Source organism: Hemicordylus capensis, chromosome 14 (genome assembly GCF_027244095.1).
Source record: "Hemicordylus capensis ecotype Gifberg chromosome 14, rHemCap1.1.pri, whole genome shotgun sequence".
Classification (NCBI taxonomy): domain Eukaryota; kingdom Metazoa; phylum Chordata; class Lepidosauria; order Squamata; family Cordylidae; genus Hemicordylus; species Hemicordylus capensis.
Genome location: NC_069670.1, coordinates 6,882,408 through 6,898,678, shown reverse-complemented (window position 1 = coordinate 6,898,678; position 16,271 = coordinate 6,882,408). Strand labels below are relative to the sequence as shown.

Below are 16,271 nucleotides of genomic sequence, written 5' to 3'. Positions count from 1 at the left end.
CTGCTCTCTGTTCCCTCCAGGACGAGATGGACCATATTTCGGAGGACCCCGTGCCCCACCACCTCTTCTCTCTGCGCACAGAGGCCATCGCCTTCTTGAGGTATGTTGCGGGGGGATCAGTCTTCGGAGCAGGGAGGCGGGAAGGAGTGGGGTGGCCAGTGGTGGGACACCCCCCCCCGGAGAATGTCAGGGAAGCCGAGGCAACTGGGGAGAGTCTAACAGTCAGGAATAAAAGAGGAGGCCCCTCCCTGAGGTTTCCCCTTCTGGTTTCCCCCAGGGGTCCCTCTGTCCCCCTCTTTCCTCCTGGTCCCAAGGAGGATTTGCACGGGCTCCCCTTGATGGAGGGACCTGCCTCTAGGAACCCCTTCATGGTATACTCAGGAAGGGAGGAGAGTTCTGGGGTCCAGCAAGTGGTGCTATCTTTGTGCAGGATGGTCCTGCAGGGAGGAGGAGGAGGGTGGGGTCCCTTTAAGGGCTTTCCTCCTGCTATGGGCTGAGGATTTGATTAGGGTGTGTAAGGATCAGGTGGAGCAGGGAGCTGAGTCAGAGCAGCAGGGCTTTCAAGAGAAGTGCCAGGCTCTCTTATGATCTTCTATAAGGTAAACCCTGTGTGTATATGTATATATATATCGTTCTTGAGTTGTAGAGTTTTACGTGCTGAGTTTTTATCAAATATTTGGGTGGGGTTAGTGAGCGTCATTTGGTGGTTAATGCCCTCATGTTCTCATATCTTTTTGAAAAATGAGAAGGTTTGGAGAAAGATTTCTGGAAATGACTCTTATTAGCAAGCATATAGAAGCAAGCAGGCAGGTGGTCTTCCCAGAGGGGCCCCCTCCCCTCAGGGGAATATCTCACAGTGCTCCCCTGAAGTTTCCCATTCAAACGCAAACTAGGGCACCTCCATGAGTTTGTACAAGTCCCTTTTAAAGCTAGCCAAGCTAGTGGGCCATCACCACATTATGTGCTGTGTGAAAAAGTCCTTCCTTCTGGTGGTCCTGGAATTCTAGACATTAGGTTTCATGGGGTGGCCTCTGTTTCTAGTGTTGTGAGAGCGGGAGAAAAATCTGCCAGACCGGGACAATACAATGTCCTTTACCATTTAGCCCAGCCTCGGGTCACTGGAATACACAAAGTGGCCACACGAGGGCACCCTTTTGTCTCTCCATCAAAATGCATTGTTCTTTGGCATTCCTATAGCCTAGCCTCAGCTCATTGCAGTGCACAGAGTGGCCACAGGAGGGCACCCTTTTGCCACACCAGGAAGATGCATTGCCCATTGCCATTCCTGTAGCCTAGACCCAGCTTACTGCAGTGCACAAAGTGGCCCAAACAGGGCATCCTCTTGCCACACCAGGAAGATGCATTGACCATCGCCCACTTTGTACATTGAGCAAGCCAAGGTTAGGCTATAGGAATGCCAAAGAACAATGCATTTTGCTGGAGTGACGAAAGGGTGCCCTCCTGTGGCTTCTTTGAGAATTCCAGTGACCTGAGGCTGGGCTATATGAATGGCAAAGGACAATGCATTTTCCTGGCAGGGCAAAAGGGTGCCACCTCCTAGCCTAGCCTGAGCTTCCTGCAGTGCACAGAGTGGCCACAGGAGGGCACCCTTTTGCTGCACCAGGAAAATGCATTGTTCTTTGGCAAGCTTGTAACCAGCCCCAGCTCAGTGCAGTGCAAAAAGGCTTTTAATTAATATTGTTTTAGTGGTTTTAATACTGTTCTAAAAGATTCTTTTAAAAAATTTAAATTGTTCTAAGTTTTTAAACTTTTTGCTTTTGTTTTAACTCAAGTTTTACTTTCTGTTTTTATTTTGTTGTAAATCGCCCAGTGATGTAAGTTTGGCTTGATCTAAAAATATGTTTGCTGCATCTTCCTGATGCAGCACCCTTTTGCCACACAGGAAGATGCATTGCCCATTGCCATTCCTGTAGCCCAGCCTCAGCTCACTGCAGTGCGGAAAAGTGGCCAGAGGCGGGCACTCTTTTGCCGCACCAGGAAAATGCATTGCTCTTTGTCATTCATACAGCAAATCCTCACCTGGCTGCAGTGCAGAAAAGTGGCCACAGGAGGGCACCCTTTTACCACACCAGGAAGATGCATTGACCATTGCTATTCCTGTAGTCTAGCCTCAGCTTCCTGCAATGCACAGAGTGGCCACAGGAGGGCACCTTTTTGTAGCACCAGGAGAACGCATTGTTCTTTGGCATGCCTATAGCCAGCCCCGGCTCACTGCAGTGCAGAAAGTGGCCCCAGAAAGGCACCCTTTTGCTGCTCCTGGAAAATGTATTGCCCATTGCCATTCCTGTAGCCTAGTCTCAGCTCCCTGCCATGCAAAAAGGGACCACCAGAAGGCACCATTTTCGAAGCACCAGGAAAATGCATTATTCATTTCCATACATATAGCCTAGTCTCAGCCCATGGGAGTGCAACAAGTGGCCACAGAAGGGTACCCTTTTGTTGCACCAGGAGTTGGCACCCTTTTGCCATGCCAGGAAAATGCATTGTCCTTTGCCATTCATATAGCCCAGCCTCAGGTCACTGGAATTCACAAAGTGGCCACAGGAGGGCACCCTTTTGTTCCTCCAGGAAAATTCATTGCCCATTGCCATTCATGTAGCCTAGCTCCCTGCAGTGCATAATGTGGCCACAGGAGGGCACCCTTTTGCTGCACCAGGAAAATGCACTGCAAAGATTCTTTACAGTCATGGGAGAAGTGGACAAGTATTTATTTAGATAATACTCCCCAGTCAATAAACCAAACAAAGTGTGTATTTCCTTCTTTCCAAACAGACATTGACAGAAAAGGTTTCTGAAGCACCTGGTGCTGAGCTCTTTCTTTTACAAGGGGGTGTGTGTTAATTTAAGTGTCCAGCCCATCTTCAGATGCTAGCAGAGGACCATCCCAGGGGCTGAGAAATAGATAGTAGCAGCTTAACCTGCACAGAGCATCTGCGTTCTGGTACCTGATTGCTCCCCTCACCCCCTGCCATGGCCCCCCTCCCCTCCGAGATCTCCCCACCCTCACCTGAGCCCCACTCCTCCTGCTCCTCCTCCTCCATCCCTCCACTCCACCCCTCTCACCCCTTTTGGTCACGGCTGCAGTGTTGCTGGCGCCTATTGGCCAAGCTGCAGCCCTCCTATCCCCAGAGACCTCCCCACCCTCACCCCAGCCCCACTCCTGCTCCTCCCCACAGGAGCAGCAGCAGCAGTGGTTGACTGGGCCCTTCCTCACTGCCACGGCTGCCATGGTCACTTGTTCCCCTCCAGCTGCTGACAGGCCCCGTCCCGTCCCTTGCCTCCCTCCGCCTCGGTAGCCCCAAACTGCAGCAGCGGTTGACTCGGCCCTCCCTTGCTGCCACCACCACCACCATGGCCGCTCGTTCCCCTCAGGCCACTGACAGGCTCGGCCCGTCCCTCCCCCTCCCTTCTTTCTCTCTTTTTCTCTCTCCTCCACTTGCTCTTCCCCTCTGTCTTTCTCCTCTCTCTCTCCCTCCCTCCCTCCCTCCCTCCCTTGTTTCCTCCTCTAATTCACAGGAGGACCGCCTCCTTCTTCTCAAGGGGCTTTTCTCCCCCCCCCCACAACCCCCCCTTCGCAGACCCCTGCCCACTCTCCTTTTAGAGAGAGAGATTCTTCTCCTCTCCAGTCAAGGACATCTTCCGACCAGTAACAGTTGCATTCCAGTGGACCGTAACCATCACCGGCTCCTCCTGATTCTTGGCTGGCCCAGAGTCACCCAGTGAGTTGAGCTCGGCAGACCATTTTTCATCCCAATATTTCGCTTCTGATGGAAATGGCTGACATCCTAGTGTGTTGACCAGAGCAGGAATGGATTGATTGTTTGCATTTCTTCTATACCACCTGATCTGAAATGCTTCCAGAGCTCAGTAAAGTGTCTGGGGAGGCAGCTGAGGGATTCCTCTGTTGGTTTTCCCAGGGGTGCCTCTGCATCCCTCTTTCCTCCTGGTCCCAAGGAGGATTTGCACAGGATCCCCTTGATGGAGAGACCTGCCTCTAGGAACCCCTTCAAAGTATACACAGGAAGGGAAGAGAGTTCTGGGGTCCAGCAAGTGGTGCTGTGTTTGTGCAGGATGGTCCTGCAGGGAGGAGAGGAGGTTCCTTTAAGGGCTCTCCTCCTCCTACGGGATGAGGATTTGGTGAAGGTGTGTAAGGATCAGGTGCAGCAGGGAGCTGGGTCAGAGCAGCAGCAGCAGGTTCTCTTATGATGATCTGCAAGGGTTTTTGAAAAATATGGATGTCACTCTTGAGTTGTAGAGTTTGAACCAAATATTTGGGTGGGAGCTTCCTGGGGGGTGGGGTGGTTTAATACCCTGGTGGTCTTGTCTCCTCCTCAGAATAAGAGGGTTTGGAGAGAACCTCTGGCTGGCTTGGCTTTTTCCACCCAGGCTCAGTTTTCCACACTCTAGTTGAGTCCCTCTTCAGCAGAGTAGGCTGATCTCTCCTCTCTCCTCTCCACACCCGTCTGGTGTCACATCGCAGATTGCTTTGACATTTATGTCTGTTTCACATGCAGCTTCTCCCACAGCAATGGCAGTTCTGCCCACGGAGGGAAACCAGCCCAAATCCACGTGGGACTTGGCAGAATTAGTTTGGCGGCTCTGGAGTCCCTGGCTTTGCGTTGAAGATGACCGAGGTAAATGTCCCTCATCTTGCATTTATTGAATCTCGTGGGTGCCTAGGCTGATCTGGACATGCCCTTGGAAGTTAGTTTTCTTGGAAAGACAGCTGGTGATAGAGATGCCATCTGGAGCAATGGGTCCCAGCTTGCAACCCGCCAGATGTTGCAGGACTACAACTCCCATCAGCGGGGGCGTAGCAAGGTTGGAGTGAGGGCCCCAGAGACAAGAGTTTAAAATGGGGCCCCCCTCACTGAAGCTCAGCTCGTGATGTAACGAATTCTTAAATGAGGCTGGATAGTGGTAACAAAAAGCAGAGTAAAATATGTAAACCTATGTGCCACAATAGAACATCACCCTAAATTATTTTTTAACAGGGTTTTGTCAATTGTGGACGATGCAAGTCATTTCATGGTCCTAGAGAAAGACCTGCTGTTCTGGCAGCTCCAGGTCTTAACACTCACATCAGTTTCGGAGGAAGCCCAGGGGGGCGGGGGCGGGGGCGTGGCTGGGGGAGTCAGTCATGTGGCTTGCCTCGGGGGGGCCCCCAAGGCCGTGGGCCCCCAGACAACTGCCTCCCCTTGCCCTCTGATCGTGACGCCCCTGATTCGGTGGAAATCTTGGAGTGCGCCACACACCAGCATCCATTGGCTCCTACAAACAGTCTCTTTCGGATGGCCTCCTTTCCGCAGACCCGTTTAGCCTTGTTTCTGTGCGAGAGAGGGAGAGAAACGCAACAGAGATCGGCTCTCTGCTTCTTGGTCGGCGCGGCTACGCCCTAGCCTTGCTTGCTACCAGGGGGCTCCAACTCCATCGGGTGGCGGGGGGCTGGCTGCTTCTGTGGCCTCGCTCGTGCCCCCCTTCTCTGTCCGTCTGATTCCTTCTCCCCCCTCCCGCGCCCACATCACGTTTCAAATGTGTGCATTGTTGTTTAGATCATTGTTGGTCGTTTGTTTTGAGGAGCTTATTTGTTGATTTGATAGAGGAACTGCTTTGGGAACTTTTGCTGAAAAGTGGTCTCTAAATATTTGTCGTATTTGTGTTTGTATTATTTCTATAACCCCCCAAATGGACGTCTTTGGGCGGTGGGATGTTGAGAGGGTGCTGGGATTCAGTCTGTCTCCACACAGTGTAAGCGAAGGAGTCTGAATAAGTGCGAATCTTGTACCAGTCGTGTTCATCACATGTGCCTACGAGAGATGCAAATGTAGCCAACTCATGATCTATTTATGATTAAGTGGTGCAGCAGGGAAATGCTTGACTGACAAGCAGAAGGTTGCCCATTGGAATCCCGCTGGTACTATATTGGGCAGCAGTGATATAGGAAGGGAATAATCTCATGCTGTGCGGGAGGAGGCCATGGTCAACCCCTCCTGCATTCAAAGACAACCACAGGGCTCTGTGGGCGCCAGGAGTTGAAATCGACTTGACAGCACACTTTGCCTTCTCCTTACTTCCCACTGCAGAGTCAGTCAATGTGCAATCTTGAGTTTTACTGCCAAGTCCCCAAAGGCTGAACCAGTTAGAGACTTTGGGATTTTGGAGCGTGGTTTCTGCCTTCAGCTGTGGCGTGTGATTTGGGGGGAATATACACACAGCTGAATGTGGGCCTATTGGGGTGCTGGTGAGTTGCACAGATTCCTCATGTCTGCCACAATTTGCTTCACTTTCTGTTTTACTGTAGTATGCAGTCTGTCTGCCCCTCAGTCGGTTCTCCCTTCCACAGCCTGACCACACTGGTGTAGCAGAGTGGTTACGAGACTGAGCTATGAATTAATACGTTTCTGGCTCAAAACTAGCCTCTGCCAAGAACTCCCCCCACCCCAATCTGCATTAGCTAACTATACTGGCCTACCTTACAGGGTTGTTGTAAGGGCTGCAACAAGATTGTATGTGTGAAACACTTTTGAATGCTCTCAAAAAGACTAAGTTGTATAATACGATTGCTGCTCTCTAGAGATCAGTGCAGCCCTTGTGCAGTTCACAGGTGGCAAATACCCTGAGCTGCAATCCTGTGCATGCTTGCTGGGGAGAAAACGCTGTTGAAGTCAGTGGCCTCTCCTTCTTCGTAAACGTGCCTCAGATGGTGCTGGGTATCGGTCACCTGTCGTGGAAGAGATCTGTGGCTGAAGAAGCCTCTCGATTCCCTTAAGACTGACACTGCTTTATTCTGTCAAGCATTCGGTGCAAAGGTTTGTGTGAGTGGAGAGAGATCCCTGGCCTCTCCAGGTGGGGCTGGGAAAGATGGCTACTAGGTGTCCCGAAGAACTGCTGCCGGTCAGTGTAGTAGACCAGCGCTGCACAACTTCGGCCCTCCAGCTGTTAAACTACAGTGTCCATCATCCCTGACTCTTGGCCATTGAGGCGAGGGATGATGAGAGCTGTAGTCCCACAACAGCTGATGGACCAAAGTAGCAACTCTGACTGGCAGCATTTTGGGGGGGCATCCCGTAGCAGAGTCTGTCCCAGCCCTACCTGGAGATGCCAGGGATCGAACCTGGAACCTTCTTCTGCAAAGCAGATGCTCACCCACCTGGGGTAGACACTGGATGGACCAAGGGTTGGACTCCGTATAAGGCAGCCCCCTAGATTCCTATTTGACCCCCCCGTTCAGAGAGAGAGTCGCCACTTTCAAAGGTGCCTCTTTCCCCTCATTTCGCAGGGAATGAGAAGTGCTTCAGTGTTCTTCTCTATCATGCCACAGTGAAGCCATCCCATCTCTCCCCTAGCCTGGCCCACCTCACAGGGATATTGTGAGGATAAAAAATGAGATATCCCTTCCTGAGCATAGGGGAGCACCTATAGAATTGTGCATGATATGTGAAAACCAGCACAGACTCTTCCCCCACAAAGGGAAAACACATCAAGGAAGAAATGGTTCACACGGATGGTTCAGAAATTTGTTCAGACGGAAAAAGAGAGAACAAAAAAGGAAAGCCTGCAGCAAAAGAGAAGAACAAGGAGAGACCTTCTGCTTCCCAGTAGGGTGACATCTATAAAACCAGAATCCAAAACACAAGAGGGAAAGAAGTCCCTGCCCTGCAAGTCCGAAAAATTTCAGTTCTGAACCAAGCTTTCAGCCTCAGTGCAAAATGGACGCAGGGAAGCAACCATATAAATGCTTGGAGTGTGGTTTAGTGGGAGCGACTACCTCAATTTACATCAAATGACTCACACTGGAGAGAAACCTTTTAAATGCTTGGAGTGTGGAAAGAGCTGCAGCAATTTGTAAAACTGCTCGATATTTTCCTTATTTATTGCCCACTTGTATCGCCCACGTGTTTGCTCTAGCTGCACACCTTATCTCTTTGGCCTATGTACCAGAGGTGTGGCGACGCGTGTGCTGTAGCAGCACACCTTATCTCTTTGGCCTATGTGCCGGAGGTGTGGCGATGCGTGTGCTGTAGCAGCACACCTTATCTCTTTGGCCTATGTGCCGGAGTTGTGGCGACGCGTGTGCGCTGGCTGCACACCTTATCTCTTTGGCCTATGTGCCGGAGTTGTGGCGACGCGTGTGCGCTGGCTGCACACCTTATCTCTTCGGCCTATGTGCCGGAGGTCTGGTGACGCGTGTGCTCTGGCTGCACACCTTATCTCTTTGGCCTATGTGCCGGAGGTGTGGCGACGCGTGTGCTCTAGCTGCAAACCTTATCTCTTTGGCCTATATGCCGGAGTTGTGGCGATGCATGTGCTCTAGCTGCAAACCTTATCTCTTTGGCCTATGTACCAGAGGTGTGGCGATGCGTGTGCTCTAGCTGCACACCTTATCTCTTTGGCCTATGTACCAGAGGTGTGGCGACGCGTGTGCTGTAGCAGCACACCTTATCTCTTTGGCCTATGTGCCGGAGGTGTGGTGATTTGTGTGCTATAGCTGCACACACTTATGTCTTTGGCCTATGTGCCGGAGTTGTGGCAACGTGTGTGCTCTAGATGCACACCTTATCTCTTTGGCCTAGGTGTGGGAGGTGTGGCGACTTTTGTCCTCTAGCAGCACACCCTTATCTCATTGGCCTATGTGCCGGAGTTGTGGCAATGCGTGTGCTCTAGCTGCACACCTTATCTCTTTGGCCTATGTGCCGGAGGTGTGACGATGTGTATGCTCTAGCTGCACACCCTTATCCCTTTGGCCTCTGTCCTGGAGGTGTGGCGACGCGTGTGCTCTAGCTGCAAACCTTATCTCTTTGGCCTATGTGCCAGAGGTGTGGCGATGCGTGTGCTCTAGCTGCAAACCTTATCTCTTTGGCCTATGTGCCAGAGGTGTGGCGATGCGTGTGCTCTAGCTGCAAACCTTATCTCTTTGGCCTATGTGCCGGAGTTGTGGCGATGCGTGTGCTCTAGCTGCACACCTTATCTCTTTGGCCTATGTGCCGGAGGTGTGGTGATTTGTGTGCTATAGCTGCACACACTTATCTCTTTGGCCTATGTGCCGGAGTTGTGGCAACGTGTGTGCTCTAGCTGCACACCTTATCTCTTTGGCCTATGTGCTGGAAGTGTGGTGATGTGTGTGCTCTAGCTGCACACCTTATCTCTTTGGCCTCTGTGCCGGAGTTGTGGCGATGCATGTGCTCTAGCTGCACACCTTATCTCTTTGGCCTATGTGCTGGAAGTGTGGTGATGTGTGTGTTCTAGCTGCACACCTTATATCTTTGGCCTCTGTGCCGGAGTTGTGGCGATGCGTGTGCTCTAGCTGCACACCTTATCTCTTTGGCCTATGTGCCAGAAGTGTGGTGATGTGTGTGTTCTAGCTGCACACCTTATCGCTTTGTCCTATGTGCCGGAGTTGTGGCGACATGTGTGCTCTAGCTGCAAACCTTATCTCTTTGGCCTATGTGCCGGAGGTGTGGTGATGTGTGTGCTCTAGCTGCACACCGTATCTCTTTGGCCTATGTGCCGGAGTTGTGGCGACGCGTGTGCTCTTGCTCCACTCCTTATCTCTTTGGCCTATGTGCCGGAGGTGTGGCGACGCGTGTGCTCAAGCTGCAAACCTTATCTCTTTGGCCTATGTACCAGAGGTGTGGCGATGCGTGTGCTCTAGCTGCACACCTTATCTCTTTGGCCTATGTGCCGGAGTTGTGGCGACGCGTGTGCGCTGGCTGCACACCTTATCTCTTCGGCCTATGTGCCGGAGGTCTGGTGACGCGTGTGCTCTGGCTGCACACCTTATCTCTTTGGCCTATGTGCCGGAGGTGTGGCGACACGTGTGCTCTAGCTGCAAACCTTATCTCTTTGGCCTATATGCCGGAGTTGTGGCGATGCATGTGCTCTAGCTGCACACCTTATCTCTTTGGCCTCTGTGCCGGAGTTGTGGCGATGCGTGTGCTCTAGCTGCAAACCTTATCTCTTTGGCTTATGTGCCAGAGGTGTGGCGATGCGTGTGCTCTAGCTGCAAACCTTATCTCTTTGGCCTATGTGCCGGAGTCGTGGCAATGCATGTGCTCTAGCTGCACACCTTATCTCTTTTGCCTATGTGCCGGAGGTGTGGTGATTTGTGTGCTATAGCTGCACACACTTATGTCTTTGGCCTATGTGCCGGAGTTGTGGCAAAGTGTGTGCTCTAGATGCACACCTTATCTCTTTGGCCTAGGTGTGGGAGGTGTGGCGACTTTTGTCCTCTAGCAGCACACCCTTATCTCATTGGCCTATGTGCCGGAGTTGTGGCAATGCGTGTGCTCTAGCTGCACACCTTATCTCTTTGGCCTATGTGCCGGAGGTGTGACGATGTGTATGCTCTAGCTGCACACCTTATCTCTTTGGCCTATGTGCAGGAGGTGTGGTGACGTGTGTGCTCTAGCTGCAAACCTTATCTCTTTGGCCTATGTGCCGGAGGTGTGACGATGTGTATGCTCTAGCTGCACACCCTTATCCCTTTGGCCTCTGTCCTGGAGGTGTGGCGACGCATGTGCTCTAGCTGCAAACCTTATCTCTTTGGCCTATGTGCCGGAGGTGTGGCGATGCGTGTGCTCTAGCTGCAAACCTTATCTCTTTGGCCTATGTGCCGGAGTTGTGGCGATGCGTGTGCTCTAGCTGCACACCTTATCTCTTTGGCCTATGTGCCGGAGGTGTGGTGATTTGTGTGCTATAGCTGCACACACTTATCTCTTTGGCCTATGTGCCGGAGTTGTGGCAACGTGTGTGCTCTAGCTGCACACCTTATCTCTTTGGCCTATGTGCAGGAGGTGTGGCGACGTGTGTGCTCTAGCTGCACACCTTATCTCTTTGGCCTCTGTGCCGGAGTTGTGGCGATGCATGTGCTCTAGCTGCACACCTTATCTCTTTGGCCTATGTGCTGGAAGTGTGGTGATGCGTGTGCTCTAGCTGCACACCTTATCTCTTTGGCCTATGTGCCAGAAGTGTGGTGATGTGTGTGTTCTAGCTGCACACCTTATCGCTTTGTCCTATGTGCCGGAGTTGTGGCGACATGTGTGCTCTAGCTGCAAACCTTATCTCTTTGGCCTATGTGCCGGAGGTGTGGTGACGTGTGTGCTCTAGCTGCACACCGTATCTCTTTGGCCTATGTGCCGGAGTTGTGGCGACTCGTGTGCTTTTGCTCCACTCCTTATCTCTTTGGCCTATGTGCCGGAGGTGTGGCGACGCGTGTGCTCAAGCTGCAAACCTTATCTCTTTGGCCTATGTACCAGAGGTGTGGCGATGCGTGTGCTCTAGCTGCACACCTTATCTCTTTGGCCTATGTACCAGAGGTGTGGCGACGCGTGTGCTGTAGCAGCACACCTTATCTCTTTGGCCTATGTGCCGGAGGTGTGGCGATGCGTGTGCTGTAGCAGCACACCTTATCTCTTTGGCCTATGTGCCGGAGTTGTGGCGACGCGTGTGCGCTGGCTGCACACCTTATCTCTTCGGCCTATGTGCCGGAGGTCTGGTGACGCGTGTGCTCTGGCTGCACACCTTATCTCTTTGGCCTATGTGCCGGAGGTGTGGCGTCGCGTGTGCTCTAGCTGCAAACCTTATCTCTTCGGCCTATGTGCCGGAGGTCTGGTGATTTGTGTGCTATAGCTGCACACCCTTATCTCTTTGGCCTATGTGCCGGAGGTGTGACGATGTGTATGCTCTAGCTGCACACCTTATCTCTTTGGCCTATGTGCTGGAGGTGTGGTGACGAGTGTGCTCTAGCTGCAAACCTTATCTCTTTGGCCTCTGTGCCGGAGTCGTGGCAATGCATGTGCTCTAGCTGCACACCTTATCTCTTTGGCCTATGTGCCGGAGGTGTGGCGATGCGTGTGCTCTAGCTGCAAACCTTATCTCTTTGGCCTATGTGCCGGAGTCGTGGCAATGCATGTGCTCTAGCTGCACACCTTATCTCTTTGGCCTATGTGCCGGAGGTGTGGTGATTTGTGTGCTATAGCTGCACACACTTATGTCTTTGGCCTATGTGCCGGAGTTGTGGCAACGTGTGTGCTCTAGATGCACACCTTATCTCTTTGGCCTAGGTGTGGGAGGTGTGGCGACTTTTGTCCTCTAGCAGCACACCCTTATCTCATTGGCCTATGTGCCGGAGTTGTGGCAATGCGTGTGCTCTAGCTGCAAACCTTATCTCTTTGGCCTATGTGCCGGAGGTGTGACGATGTGTATGCTCTAGCTGCACACCTTATCTCTTTGGCCTATGTGCAGGAGGTGTGGTGACGTGTGTGCTCTAGCTGCAAACCTTATCTCTTTGGCCTATGTGCCGGAGGTGTGACGATGTGTATGCTCTAGCTGCACACCCTTATCCCTTTGGCCTCTGTCCTGGAGGTGTGGCGACGCGTGTGCTCTAGCTGCAAACCTTATCTCTTTGGCCTATGTGCCGGAGTTGTGGCGATGCGTGTGCTCTAGCTGCACACCTTATCTCTTTGGCCTATGTGCCGGAGGTGTGGTGATTTGTGTGCTATAGCTGCACACACTTATCTCTTTGGCCTATGTGCCGGAGTTGTGGCAACGTGTGTGCTCTAGCTGCACACCTTATCTCTTTGGCCTCTGTGCCGGAGTTGTGGCGATGCATGTGCTCTAGCTGCACACCTTATCTCTTTGGCCTATGTGCTGGAAGTGTGGTGATGTGTGTGTTCTAGCTGCACACCTTATATCTTTGGCCTCTGTGCCGGAGTTGTGGCGATGCGTGTGCTCTAGCTGCACACCTTATCTCTTTGGCCTATGTGCCAGAAGTGTGGTGATGTGTGTGTTCTAGCTGCACACCTTATCGCTTTGTCCTATGTGCCGGAGTTGTGGCGACATGTGTGCTCTAGCTGCAAACCTTATCTCTTTGGCCTATGTGCCGGAGGTGTGGTGATGTGTGTGCTCTAGCTGCACACCGTATCTCTTTGGCCTATGTGCCGGAGTTGTGGCGACGCGTGTGCTCTTGCTCCACTCCTTATCTCTTTGGCCTATGTGCCGGAGGTGTGGCGACGCGTGTGCTCAAGCTGCAAACCTTATCTCTTTGGCCTATGTACCAGAGGTGTGGCGATGCGTGTGCTCTAGCTGCACACCTTATCTCTTTGGCCTATGTACCAGAGGTGTGGCGACGCATGTGCTGTAGCAGCACACCTTATCTCTTTGGCCTATGTGCCGGAGGTGTGGCGATGCGTGTGCTGTAGCAGCACACCTTATCTCTTTGGCCTATGTGCCGGAGTTGTGGCGACGCGTGTGCGCTGGCTGCACACCTTATCTCTTCGGCCTATGTGCCGGAGGTCTGGTGACGCGTGTGCTCTGGCTGCACACCTTATCTCTTTGGCCTATGTGCCGGAGGTGTGGCGACGCGTGTACTCTAGCTGCAAACCTTATCTCTTCGGCCTATGTGCCGGAGGTCTGGTGATTTGTGTGCTATAGCTGCACACCCTTATCTCTTTGGCCTATGTGCCGGAGGTGTGACGATGTGTATGCTCTAGCTGCACACCTTATCTCTTTGGCCTATGTGCTGGAGGTGTGGTGACGAGTGTGATCTAGCTGCACACCCTTATCTCTTTGGCCTCTGTGCCGGAGTTGTGGCGATGCGTGTGCTCTAGCTGCAAACCTTATCTCTTTGGCTTATGTGCCAGAGGTGTGGCGATGCATGTGCTCTAGCTGCACACCTTATCTCTTTGGCCTATGTGCCCGAGTTGTGGCGATGCATGTGCTCTAGCTGCACACCTTATCTCTTTGGCCTATGTGCCGGAGGTGTGGTGATTTGTGTGCTATAGCTGCACACACTTATGTCTTTGGCCTATGTGCCGGAGTTGTGGCAACGTGTGTGCTCTAGATGCACACCTTATCTCTTTGGCCTAGGTGTGGGAAGTGTGGCGACGTTTGTCCTCTAGCAGCACACCCTTATCTCATTGGCCTATGTGCTGGAGTTGTGGCGATGCGTGTGCTCTAGCTGCACACCTTATCTCTTTGGCCTATGTGCCAGAGGTGTGACGATGTGTATGCTCTAGCTGCACACCTTATCTCTTTGGCCTATGTGCAGGAGGTGTGGTGACGTGTGTGCTCTAGCTGCAAACCTTATCTCTTTGGCCTATGTGCCGGAGGTGTGACGATGTGTATGCTCTAGCTGCACACCCTTATCTCTTTGGCCTCTGACCTGGAGGTGTGGCGACGCGTGTGCTCTAGCTGCAAACCTTATCTCTTTGGCCTATGTGCCAGAGGTGTGGCGATGCGTGTGCTCTAGCTGCAAACCTTATCTCTTTGGCCTATGTGCCAGAGGTGTGGCGATGCGTGTGCTCTAGCTGCAAACCTTATCTCTTTGGCCTATGTGCCGGAGTTGTGGCGATGCATGTGCTCTAGCTGCACACCTTATCTCTTTGGCCTATGTGCCGGAGGTGTGGTGATTTGTGTGCTATAGCTGCACACACTTATCTCTTTGGCCTATGTGCCGGAGTTCTGGCGACGCGTGTGCTCTAGCTGCACACCTTATCTCTTTGGCCTATGTACCAGAGGTGTGGCGACGCGTGTGCTGTAGCAGCACACCTTATCTCTTTGGCCTATGTGCCGGAGGTGTGGTGATTTGTGTGCTATAGCTGCACACACTTATGTCTTTGGCCTATGTGCCGGAGTTGTGGCAACGTGTGTGCTCTAGATGCACACCTTATCTCTTTGGCCTAGGTGTGGGAGGTGTGGCGACTTTTGTCCTCTAGCAGCACACCCTTATCTCATTGGCCTATGTGCCGGAGTTGTGGCAATGCGTGTGCTCTAGCTGCACACCTTATCTCTTTGGCCTATGTGCCGGAGGTGTGACGATGTGTATGCTCTAGCTGCACACCCTTATCCCTTTGGCCTCTGTCCTGGAGGTGTGGCGACGCGTGTGCTCTAGCTGCAAACCTTATCTCTTTGGCCTATGTGCCGGAGTTGTGGCGACGCGTGTGCGCTGGCTGCACACCTTATCTCTTTGGCCTATGTGCCGGAGTTGTGGCGACGCGTGTGCGCTGGCTGCACACCTTATCTCTTCGGCCTATGTGCCGGAGGTCTGGTGACGCGTGTGCTCTGGCTGCACACCTTATCTCTTTGGCCTATGTGCCGGAGGTGTGGCGACGCGTGTGCTCTAGCTGCAAACCTTATCTCTTTGGCCTATATGCCGGAGTTGTGGCGATGCATGTGCTCTAGCTGCAAACCTTATCTCTTTGGCCTATGTACCAGAGGTGTGGCGATGCGTGTGCTCTAGCTGCACACCTTATCTCTTTGGCCTATGTACCAGAGGTGTGGCGACGCGTGTGCTGTAGCAGCACACCTTATCTCTTTGGCCTATGTGCCGGAGGTGTGGTGATTTGTGTGCTATAGCTGCACACACTTATGTCTTTGGCCTATGTGCCGGAGTTGTGGCAACGTGTGTGCTCTAGATGCACACCTTATCTCTTTGGCCTAGGTGTGGGAGGTGTGGCGACTTTTGTCCTCTAGCAGCACACCCTTATCTCATTGGCCTATGTGCCGGAGTTGTGGCAATGCGTGTGCTCTAGCTGCACACCTTATCTCTTTGGCCTATGTGCCGGAGGTGTGACGATGTGTATGCTCTAGCTGCACACCCTTATCCCTTTGGCCTCTGTCCTGGAGGTGTGGCGACGCGTGTGCTCTAGCTGCAAACCTTATCTCTTTGGCCTATGTGCCAGAGGTGTGGCGATGCGTGTGCTCTAGCTGCAAACCTTATCTCTTTGGCCTATGTGCCAGAGGTGTGGCGATGCGTGTGCTCTAGCTGCAAACCTTATCTCTTTGGCCTATGTGCCGGAGTTGTGGCGATGCGTGTGCTCTAGCTGCACACCTTATCTCTTTGGCCTATGTGCCGGAGGTGTGGTGATTTGTGTGCTATAGCTGCACACACTTATCTCTTTGGCCTATGTGCCGGAGTTGTGGCAACGTGTGTGCTCTAGCTGCACACCTTATCTCTTTGGCCTATGTGCTGGAAGTGTGGTGATGTGTGTGCTCTAGCTGCACACCTTATCTCTTTGGCCTCTGTGCCGGAGTTGTGGCGATGCATGTGCTCTAGCTGCACACCTTATCTCTTTGGCCTATGTGCTGGAAGTGTGGTGATGTGTGTGTTCTAGCTGCACACCTTATATCTTTGGCCTCTGTGCCGGAGTTGTGGCGATGCGTGTGCTCTAGCTGCACACCTTATCTCTTTGGCCTATGTGCCAGAAGTGTGGTGATGTGTGTGTTCTAGCTGCACACCTTATCGCTTTGTC

The 16,271-nt window shown here is 52.5% G+C and overlaps 1 protein-coding gene across 15 annotated transcripts in view; it reads left to right on the top strand.

Annotated features, from left to right (window-relative positions):
* The window catches only part of LOC128337565 (zinc finger protein 345-like), a 39,378-nt gene that overhangs the window by 12,051 nt on the left and 11,056 nt on the right, over positions 1-16,271 (top strand). For 13 of the 15 annotated variants that reach the window (XM_053278707.1, XM_053278706.1, XM_053278709.1 and 10 more), the window contains 2 exons: positions 21-100; positions 4,536-4,655. In XM_053278707.1, coding sequence (XP_053134682.1) covers positions 21-100; positions 4,536-4,610 — 155 coding nt within the window. In that variant the 3' untranslated portion in view covers positions 4,611-4,655. Of the gene's footprint in view, positions 1-20; positions 101-4,535; positions 4,656-16,271 lie in introns of those variants that run through there. The other 2 variants (XR_008312316.1, XR_008312315.1) reach the window with 1 other exon arrangement.